The sequence below is a fragment of the Physcomitrium patens genome, chromosome 10 (assembly GCF_059467195.1).
Source record: "Physcomitrium patens ecotype Gransden chromosome 10, ASM5946719v1, whole genome shotgun sequence".
Taxonomy (NCBI): domain Eukaryota; kingdom Viridiplantae; phylum Streptophyta; class Bryopsida; order Funariales; family Funariaceae; genus Physcomitrium; species Physcomitrium patens.
In genome coordinates this window covers 5023678-5034454 of record NC_143419.1, presented here as the reverse complement: position 1 = coordinate 5034454, position 10777 = coordinate 5023678, and the positions used below count along the sequence as shown (strand labels likewise).

At 41.9% G+C, this 10777-nt stretch overlaps 2 protein-coding genes across 3 annotated transcripts; one reads left to right on the top strand and one right to left on the bottom strand.

Moving 5' to 3' along the window:
• Positions 1-1100: 1100 nt before the first annotated feature.
• Positions 1101-6248, top strand: LOC112287768 (amino acid transporter AVT1B). The gene is made up of 11 exons (XM_024531142.3): positions 1101-1401; positions 1913-2232; positions 2719-2933; positions 3257-3280; positions 3585-3765; positions 4069-4288; positions 4412-4547; positions 4859-5030; positions 5405-5448; positions 5652-5714; positions 5929-6248. The coding sequence occupies exons 1-11, from the start codon at positions 1232-1234 to the stop codon at positions 6046-6048; spliced, it is 1665 nt and encodes a 554-aa protein (XP_024386910.1). The 5' UTR covers positions 1101-1231; the 3' UTR covers positions 6049-6248.
• Positions 6249-6367: 119 nt separating this feature from the next.
• On the bottom strand, positions 6368-9653 carry LOC112287769 (uncharacterized). Of its 2 annotated transcripts, XM_024531143.3 has the most exons (8): positions 9313-9653; positions 9042-9144; positions 8667-8771; positions 8285-8370; positions 7795-8036; positions 7463-7652; positions 7039-7222; positions 6368-6860 (listed from the first exon to the last, which is right to left on the bottom strand). In XM_024531143.3, exons 1-8 carry the CDS (start codon positions 9366-9368, stop codon positions 6546-6548), a joined length of 1281 nt encoding a protein of 426 aa, XP_024386911.1. In that variant the 5' UTR covers positions 9369-9653; the 3' UTR covers positions 6368-6545. The 2 variants fall into 2 exon arrangements, with proteins under 2 accessions (XP_024386911.1, XP_090109655.1); XM_090253529.1 differs by lacking the exon at positions 9313-9653 and having other exon boundaries at positions 8667-8826.
• Positions 9654-10777: the final 1124 nt, after the last annotated feature.

The window sequence follows — 10777 nt, the reverse complement described above, 5'->3', positions numbered from 1 at the left end:
TCCTATGCATTGGGCAACCATCAAAAGAATCATGAGGTACTTGAAAGGCTCTTTGAACCATAAACTATGTCTTGGAGGAAATAATATTGCATTACATGGATATTGTGATGCGGATTGGGCTGGAGATACAAATGATAGAAGATCAACAACGGGCTATGTATTCTTTGTTGGAATGGGAGCCATATCTTGGAATTGTAAGAGACAACCAACCATTGCAAGGTCTACAATGGAGGCGGAGTATATGGCAGCAAGTCATGGAGCAATGGAGGCAATTTGGTTGAGGTTGTTATTGGAAGACATTGGACTTGTGCAATTGGAAGCCACTCCATTGAGATGTGACAATCAAGGATGTTTGGCTTTTGCAAAGAATCCAAAGCATCATGCAAGAACCAAGCACATTGATATTCAACACCACTTTATAAGAGAGAAGATAGAGATGGGAGTTATTGATATGATGTATTGTGAAACCAAAGACATGTTGGCTGATTTGCTAACAAAAGCCTTGGTGAAAGAGAGACACAACATATTGAGTAAGGCATTAGGATTGATAGCTAATTGACCAATAGCAAAGTGGGAGTGTTGAAGGAAAGAACTCATTTAGTTGTTGCTAATGGTCAATAGAGTATATGAGTAATGAGGGATATCCTACAAGGTTAGTTGCTGGTCTATAGTGCCTTAGAATACAAGGAGAGGGCTGGTCCTAAGAGATATCCCATATGGGTTGTAACACATGGTACCTTGGTACTAGTATATAAGAAAAGGGTTGGCATGGGAAGAATTATCTCATACCACATTCTATTTGTGAAGTGCAACCTTGCTAGTCCTAACTTGCTTGTGTGGAGTTTGCTTTCTATGTTTCAATATTATATGCATTGTGATGAAGTAGGCTAATAAGGCCAAAAAGAGAAAAAAAAAGCTTTTTGACGACATAATTCCACCTAATATCATTCATCCTACACGTGTCAAGCAGACGTTTTTACAGCTGGACCCACGCGGATCCCTGTTGGCAGCCAAGCTGGCACTTCCATCCGGACACGTAGACATAAGATTCCGCAGTCGACAAAGACCCGCATCCAAAAGTCTCTCGAGCGTTGCGCAGCTCCTCATTTGCGCTGTTGCGAGAGAGATTTTCCGAGCTTCAGTGCGCGGATTGTTTCGGGGCCGGGGAGTTTCGGGGAGTTCCCAGGGCTTCGCTCTGTGCGGGGAGGGAAATTGACAAAAGGGGGACAGAATGCGGTCACAAGCGCGGTACTGGGACGATGGCGAGGAGGCCGAGGAAGAACTCTCTGGATCGGGATCGGGATCGGAGGAGGACGACGACGACGACGAAGAGGATCCCAATGGCACCAATGATGCGAGCACCGTTGTTGGCTCTGTCGGCGCGTGGCCGCAGAGTTACAAGTAATCGTGAAACTAAAGTTTTCTTTTAAGAAAAATTCGTTGTGGATGGACTGTTCAGCGTCGGTTGACTGGTTTCTTGGCGTGGTAGACGAATTATTTGGAACTTTGAGGGTTGTGTATGAGAGCAATTTTGGTATTGCGTTGAGAATTTGAGGAAGGAGATTGGCATGCCTTTGATTTGCGTTTCATTCTTGTGATTGACCAAGTGGTGGCGTTGTACGTTGCTGTGCCCTTTCTGTTATCCTGCTTGTGTTGAATTTTCTTTCAGTTTGTCATACTGTTTGTGCATGGTTTTTGATTCTTTTGGGTCTGGTTAGTTCTCATTTGCCCTGCCCCGTCCCAATCCTTAAGAATGTGATGCGAGGCACGGCAGTTTTGTCTGGCGAGTATTTGACGGTCACGAGATCGCGGAGAAGTTGGGGTTGTGCTGCAGGCTGTGCATTTGTTAGGCCCCGGCTCGTCCGATTAGTGAACCATAATGTTATGCGGTCATTGTGTTTGGTTCTTGCAGACAATCCATGGATATGTACAGCAGCTTGCAATCCCCGAGGATCAGCTTGTTCAGTCCAAGTCTACACCGTCGTTTTAGTTCCTCCTTCTTGGGCTCGTCGTACCAAAGACTGCCATCAGATCGTTCGACCACTGGTACACAGCCTTTGGGGATTCCGTTTCTGCAGGACAAGGACAGACAGGACGAACATGGGCTGCCCTACTCCGACCTTGCCTGGAGGCTGGAGAATCAAAGCGTGAAGACGGAATCTGTCTACGAACTTTCCGAATATCACGGAATCAAACCCCAGGGAAGCAGTTTGTTGCAAGGGCTTTTCAATGGTAGGATAATGTAAATTTTCACATATTTTGATACCTTTCACAGTCACCTACGATATAGTGAATTGGTTCTAAACTTTCTTGTGTTAATCTCTACCTCAGCGTTTCAACCTTAATTCACCCTTCCTTCATTGAAAGTTTAGATGTCATTCTTTGATGGCAGTGTTCATAACTGTATTTATTGTGTCAACCATGAGCTGTGGTTGGAGATGTGGTTGGAGGTAGCATTCGCATAAAGTCTAGTACAATAAAGTGAATGTCGATTAGTCTATGACGGGTACTGAAACATTATGGTGACTTTGGTTTGACATGACAAGCAACTATGAAAATTGTCCTCTCCACCAAGGGAATGGATTTGAATGAACTATACATTGATTTCACAATCTGTGCAAATGCATGGCTCAATCATTGTTGTATATAGAGTGTATTCTGTCCAGTGCCTCCTTTCTGCACTTTAAACGTTTAAGTTGTAGACTTGTACTAGTGCAGGAATGAACGTGCTGGCTGGCGTGGGGATTTTGACGACTCCTTTTGCTTTGAAGGAAGCGGGCTGGATTGGTATGTTATACCTGATTTTATTATCAATTATATGTTTCTTCACTGGAATTCTCCTGCGGCGATGCTTGGAAAGTGGACCTGGCCTAGCCACGTACCCAGATATTGGACAAGCAGCGTTTGGGTACACTGGACGTATCATAATATCTGTAAGTCTTAAGAACCAGACTACCTGTTGTGTCGCCGAAATTCTTTGAACATTGTCCCCGCGATATGCCAAAATGTCAGCTTTGATGCATCTTGTTTTCCTGTAGATCAGGCGATTGTACCAGTTGGCCATTAATTTCATAGCCTGTCAGTACTTACTTATTTCAAAGGACGTCATAATCGCAGAAAGAAAGTGATGCATGTTTGCTATTGAGGCTATTTTACAATACCAATAGTTTTTTCAAAATCTTTTTTAAAGAAATTCAATACCATTTATTTTTTCTCGCTCGTCTGATGAAGTACTTTCTTCTGTGGTCATGTGCAGATCATTCTTTATACTGAGCTCTACGTAAGCATATATTTTTCCAATGCATGAACTTTTGGATTCCTAAAGCTTTATGTCACTCAAATGCATTTGGCTCTTCGAAACCTGGACTTGAGCATTTTAGTACGCCATGTCCATGTTGTTTGTTGTAATTGTCGTATTCTTCTCGTCGGTTGAGTAATGGACATGCTCTTTTGAAATCTTAAATATCTAAATACTTCACTGTGATGTTCAGTGTATTGTTTCGCATTAGATCTTCACAAAAGATTTTTCAGTCTTATTTCATAATGATTGGTTATTTCATAATGATTGAATTGGTTCTTCTCAGGCATGCTGTGTGGAGTTTTTAATTTTGGAAGGAGACAACCTGTCATCACTCTTTCCGGGGGCACATCTCTCCATTGCGGGTCTTCATCTTGAAGGAAAATCCATGTTTTCTCTTCTGACAGCAATATTCGTGCTACCTACAGTATGGTTACGGGATCTGAGTTACTTGGCATACGTTTCAGGTTTGGCACACTTCGTCTGCTTGGAATTTGTTTATACTTTGATTGGAACTGTTCAAAGGATTTTGAGATCAAATTTCATTTAAATAGAATAATAATACTCACCAAAGTTCAGCTTGATAAGAATGGAGGCAAAAGTGGATAGAGAAACTTCATGTAATCAATAGAGAGATTCCCTACTCGCTTGTCTGTCTGGATTTTTACAGAACGAGTATGTTTGAATATGTTGTAATGTTTTTTGCAATTGGAAGTCAAAAGGTTCCTCCATCATCACAAGGAATCCTGCTGTTTTTTCGCTGAGTACAGCTGGAGGCGTGGTAGCATCATTTGTAGTAGGAATTTCCGTTTTCTGGGTGGGAGCGGTGGATGGCGTGGGCTTTCATGAAACTGGACCACTTTTCAAGTTGTCCAGTCTTCCTGTATCTATTGGTCTCTATGGCTTTTGTTATTCCGGACATGCCGTCTTTCCCAACATCTATTCCTCATTGCGGAATCGGAATGCCTACAACAAAGTACTAGGTATAAGGTGCGCTCTCAATATCAACCATGATTTATATATTGGTAGCTGTTTATGCCGTTTTATGAATATGTCGAAGGAGAGACGTCTTTCTTCTCTGATCTCATTTGTTGCATGTGCTTTGATTCGCAGTTTCATACTATGCACGCTTCTCTATTCTGGAATGGCAGTCATGGGGTTCACAATGTTTGGAGAAGATACCGCATCTCAGATAACTCTTAATTTACCCAAACAGTTTCTGGCTTCGAATATCGCAGTTTGGACCACGGTGAGCCCAGTTCTCCAGCGTTTCGTCGCCTTTTCTTCATAATGTTCATGCTCATACTTCTTTAGGTCCATTTCCACGATGCCATAAAGCGAATATCGTTCTTTGGTGCAGTCTCTGGGTCTGAAAATATTCAAGGATTCATAGTTGATGAGGGTCATAAAATGAATTTGTGAATAAAATCAGAAGTTTTCTAGGTTATAAATGGTTCAATTATGAAGTTATATTTGGTTTTCTTATTTTCGTGGATATGAAATGAAGCTTATCTTTAATTATGGGTTTAAGTGTATATCGTTTTGGTTATTGCTATACAGGTGGTGAATCCGTTCACAAAATTTGCATTATCGATGACACCAGTGGCACTAAGCTTGGAGGAACTACTACCACATAACCCTGACTCTATGAAGCATCGGTCCTCGTCAATCCTTATACGCACAGCACTTGTGATTTCCACCATAGGTGTTGCGCTTTTGGTGCCGTTTTTTGGTGAGATTCTTCCCATCAGGAGTTTTTTTTTTTTTTTTTTTTTTTTTTAATGGAGTGTGGAAAACCATCTATCATTTTGTTGGAAAATTCGTTTTCTGGACATGTCTCAGAGAAGTCTTTTCAAATCGGTATCACTTGGTTTTTCTGTATTCTAATAGAGCAGCCAATCTAGGGTTGCTTACAGCGTGCTCTTTACTAATCACATTAAGTGCACCTGTAGAGTTTTATCACTTTTCTAACATTTGAATACCCCCTCAACACACAAGAAAATTTACTTTTTTCTACCAAGCGTCAATAATTTCCCTGCATGTTTTGTTGCTTTGATAATATAAATTCATGGTTCTGACCTTTGCTCTCATAAATTTGGATCACAGGTTTTGTGATGGCTTTTATAGGCTCCTTCCTAAGTATGAATGTGGTGAGTAATGTATTCTGATGCTGACGCTCGTGCTTTGAGTTTGGAGTGAGCAAAACAGAGCAAAGGAAGACTAAAAGTTAGGAGCTTAACTCATGAACAAAAATTATCTCAATCCTCTAGGTCGTGATCGTTGTTGGTATTACGTTTCATGTTCCAACTATGGTATCTTGCAAACTGACGCATTATTTGGTTTGGGATTGCAGTCATTGATTTTGCCTTGTGCATGCTATCTTGCCATCTTCGGCAAAAAACTGCCAGCGTACCAAGTAAGTTCCTCAACAAGAGAGTCTGAAATGAATCAAGTTTAATTACGATCTCTCAAAACATCTGTTTTTCCTCTTAAAAATTAATAGCCTCATAGCCCAATGTTTGAATCTATCGAAGTACAACCAAATTGCCTTAATGTGTCTGATTGCCAAACAGGAAGTAGATGTTATTTTCTTTACCAAATATGTTGACGACGGTTCATTCATGTCACAGGTGATTTTGTGTGCTATGGTGATTCTTGTTGGGTTCATTTGCCTGGTCTTGGGATCTTATTCCTCACTCTCTAGCATCGTTGCGAGCTATTCCCGCCCCAATAAACTGAATCTGCTTTGAGTACATTCCAGAGGGCAAGAATTTTTTTCTATGAGGCCTTCGAGTATTTACAAGGTAGTCGCCAATTTTTAAATCATGTTCATACACATGTGGAGGCTATATCTTTCATTCTGAATCATCTATGTACAACCCAGTATCATTTTAGTGATATTGTGAATATGGAGGATCTCTAAAAAATTCCAGACCGCTTACTTTTCCAATTCACTGAGTTTTAATGTTTTTTGACTTGTCTTCATATTTCCAACCATTGCATCACTGCTATGTCATGCTGTACTTGGAATATAGTCCGGATATAAGAGGTGACCGCTGAAACATAATATGTATATAATGTATCACAATTTGGTAATAAGCATTGATTTTGCAGTCCATAGTACATTTCGTTGCGTGGCACATCACTACCAAAAAGAGGTAAATTTGCACCTTCTTCATCCTCAACCAAAAGAAAACAATTTAATACACAAATGATATGAGCAAGTATTTATAAAGCTCAGAAAATGTCAATCCATACTTGCTCCTGCAATTCCCACCATGTTAAGCATTTGTCGATCTTCCTTGAATCGCTCCAGAACAGTGCCCTGCAGACCAGAAGCTCCGTTGGAAGTATTGTCGTCTGTTTTGACAACCACTGCCCAGCATTCAACAACGTCAGGCAGAATGTTCGACTGGGACGATAAAGGTGGGTTGTTATATGTTACTGAATGCCTGGTATGACCTCCTTCAAAAGCCGCGTTTATGAAGAGACCAAAGTGGTGGACTTGGCCACCAAACCCGACACCGTTTGGAATGCTCTCCGATGAAAAATTTGCTGCACACTGAGCCACAACAAAATTCGAATAATTACAGATCTCTGACAAATGCTGAAATTTAAAGATAAGAGCAAAACCTCTTGGAATAAAATAATAATAATAATAATAATAATATATAAAAAGACAAGAAAAAACAAAATAACAAAAAAATAAACAAACAAACGAAGTCGGATGGCATCCTCACCCATTGCAAGTTCGTATTCTTCCCAGTTGGTCGGTATATAGCAGCCTTTGGGTGGAGAGTAAAGAGGAAAGACTTCATGTCTCCGTAGAAGTCGCTATGCTTTTCCCAAGGCTGAGAAGCGTAACCTCCATACACACAACCCTGCTTGTCTTTCACTACCAGCACTGATGGCCCTTGCACGATCCTGTCAAATTGCTGAGCATTCTGTTAGAGCTGTGTTGCAAATTTTGTCATTGTCACCCATTAGCTGTTAAAAGACATGGAGCAGTAGCTTGTAATCACAGCTTCCAGAATACTTCTCAACTAAAGGACTCGTGAGGACTGAGGAGCAGTGGAGATGACAGTCCCTTGCAGAATCTTACAATATGTGCATTAACATACCGCAGAACATAACAACCTAAAGAGTATACTGAGAAAAACTTACGCAAGCTTGCCTAAAAATGTATTGAAGCTGAGGCCATGAGCGGAACTGTGATAAACAAGAACCCACTGAACGGCTTCTTGTGATTGCATAACTCCCGCAAGATGCCAAGCATACTCCTTCCTCATCACTGGTTGTAGCTGGCCCATCTTGTCTGGCATTAAAAGCTCTGGAACGAGTCGCCCCGGCAATCCTGATGCAAAAAAAAGTATAGTAGGCATGTGTCCAATACATTCAAGCATTTGAACGCAAAAAAAAAAACCTATAAAAACTGCATCAGTGATCAGTTAAGAAATAAGGATACCAGATGGCAAATAGATATGCACAGCACAAACCTGGGGCAGGTCCTTTGAGGAGTGACGTCAAGAATTTCTTGATGGATGGAACAGATGCACACCACTTGCGAAAGTCCTCAAGAGACATGCAGGGTGCAGCCTCACCCTCCACATCTTCTGTAAAGCTTGCTGCCTGAAGGAAAGACTGCAGACTGCCCTCTGATAAGCCTGCACCCGTCACTGCATTACTGGGACCTAACACTGTCTGCAATATAGATAAAATGACCCCTTCCACCTCTGCCCTGCACAACAATCAAAACTTTCAAGTAGACGAACGGGAATATAAGACGTCGTTCTCCTAGTGAAGATTTTGGACATGCAAATAGTGCACGGTGAAATCACTGGGCGATTTTATTGTAATCGTAACCCGTCACATTGTGTTTTTCTTCTTCTTTTTCTTTTCACAGAACTCAAGATTGCCAAAAAGCGAACTTAACACCATTCAGAATTTAACAGTGAGATCAACAGAAGAGCCAGATTGGGAATTGACCTTTGAGTATGTCCATCTCCACTTAAATCCACTAGTTGGTACATGAAGTTTTCAACTTCATCCGGTGCACCTTTCTCGTACAACCCCTACAAGCAGTGCTGAAACCATGTTAGTGGCAAATCCGTGAAAGCCATTTAGAATTTAAACGAAGCACAACTCTTTCAATACCAAGGAATCTCTAAATCTCGTTATTCCACAGAGTTCTAAAGCATTCTTCGTGTCGTGAAAGTTTAAGACGGAAACCTCACGCTGCACAATCTAAGATATTCGGCTGAGATGTTCACCACGATCGTCAAAAAGAATGAAATTTCAGTTACATACACATTAGTTTAAATTTCGCAGTACCGGACTGATGACTTCAGACTGAGAGTTTGCTCCATACCTTTGCAATAACCAGGTCTTCATAGTAGAGACACATGTTTTCCCGCTCCTGAGTAATAAGATTAAATAACCGCCCTCCCAACGAACCATGGATGCCAAAATATGCCTGAGTGATTTTGAAGAAAGTTATCAGTACGCACGTACATGCACGATGTGAGGACCTGGCATACCAAACAATAAACATAACCTAATGAATTGCCAACATCCTTCCGCTGAGCTCCACCCATTCCATGGTTGATAAACCGAGCATAAGAACAACAAGCAACTCAGCATCCCCCCATTACTTTAAGGAAATTTCAATGCAACAAAAACCCGTTCCAAGCAGCTAAATGACTTCTCTGAAAAAATGTCCTAAAATCATAAACAATACCCGCACCTGAAAAACGGAAGCTATTACGTATTTGCCACCGCTTTTGGACTGATAAGCCAGAGAAACAAACAGCTTCTTCAGGTCTCGCAACTCCGATTCACTGAACTTCCTGCCACACAAATTCAGCCCAGTGGTCCCATGAACATTGATCCTAGACCTCAAATCACCTCAATTCCACGGCCTCGCAAAAAAATTGATAAAAGCACAAAAAAACGCTAAAATAAAAAATAATAATAATAAAAATAAAAATAAACCCTTTTCTTTTTTTGAATCTTACTTGGACGCGATTACAAACGCCTCACTCGTGTCCTCAGTGCTGCTCGCATTCCCCATGTTTCTAACTGACGAGCTCCAATCCTCCAATACTCCAATCCCACAATCAAAACCAAACTATCGCCTCGAATTTCATGAACCACCTCGAACACCACAATTCGAGAACCCAAAAAAACCTACCCACCATAATCACCCAGATCTACATAGAACCACTCAACCAGCGACCAGCAACGCATCCAGAATCCACGTTACGAATCAACAATTAATGGAATTGAACGGAATTGAACCGAAAGCCCGATGGCCTCCTCCCCCTCAACGACGTCACGTCCCGCCCCGCCGACCTCTGCCCTCTTCCCGAAAAGCCATATCTACACCCGTTGCTCATGTAATCCAACAGCATCTAGGAAAACATCGAGAACGACCAGAACGGTGGGAACGAGACTCTCTTGCTGCTGACGGGAGAGTAGCTGGGCCAATGTTCTCCACGTGGCAGCCAGGCGTATCGACGTGGCAAGGGGTTTGGGGGTGTCAACGCAGAGGTCCGATCCTCGTCAGCTGCGCGGTGGCAGGTTACTTTTGTCTCTCTCGTGTTTCCGCCTGGCGTGCTTTCCAATGCCCCCCCCCCCCCCAACTCCCCTATGCTAGCGCAGGCCCCAGTTTTGGTGCTATTTGGAAGAGGCGGGGTAGGTTGGGTTGGGTAGTGTAGTGTTGTGTCTGTGCAGAGCAGGAGGAGCCTGCCGAGTCATACTCCTGTGGTGGACTCTTTCCCCTTCCCTTCCCTTCATTCCCTCCCTCCCTCCCTCCCTTGCTTGTTTGTTTGTTGGTGGCTGGGCGCCCTCTAGTTGGGTCCATGCTCAAGCTCACAGCATGTCACACTTTCCTTTGCCATGGGATTTGTCCCATTGTGGCAGTTGATGGAATGGCAGCTACCAGATGCCACTCTGGGTGTAGACCTAGTTCCAGGAACACAGTTTCCTTTTTTCTGTGGGAATTGTCACCACCCATTTCTGTTTGTTTATGCTGTTCATTTGAAGTGAAGCTGTGTACCAAAAAAAGGGGGGGGGGTAGAGTAAAAGTAAAAGTGCATTAGCAATGGGTGTTTGCATATGTGAGATGTCTGGGAAATGAAAACATGGGTTTTGATGTTAGATAAAGAATGATATGATTTAATGATTTTGAGGAAAAAAGAAATCCATGTCATTGCTTGTGTGTGCAGCATCTCATAATGCCACAATTAAAATCTTGATGTTAGTGATGTATCATAATGGTGTGTCTAAAAGAACGTAATTGTATGACATGTAGAGATTTAAAAATGGGGACCCAGCCTATGGTGATTGTTTTCAATAATAATTAGTGATATTAATGGTTCTTACAATACACTTTGCATTTAAATTGAGAAATGGACTTCTCACACATTGTTGTCATATGACAAGCATGTATACTTGTCTAAACGTTTTTTTTGCATTAGA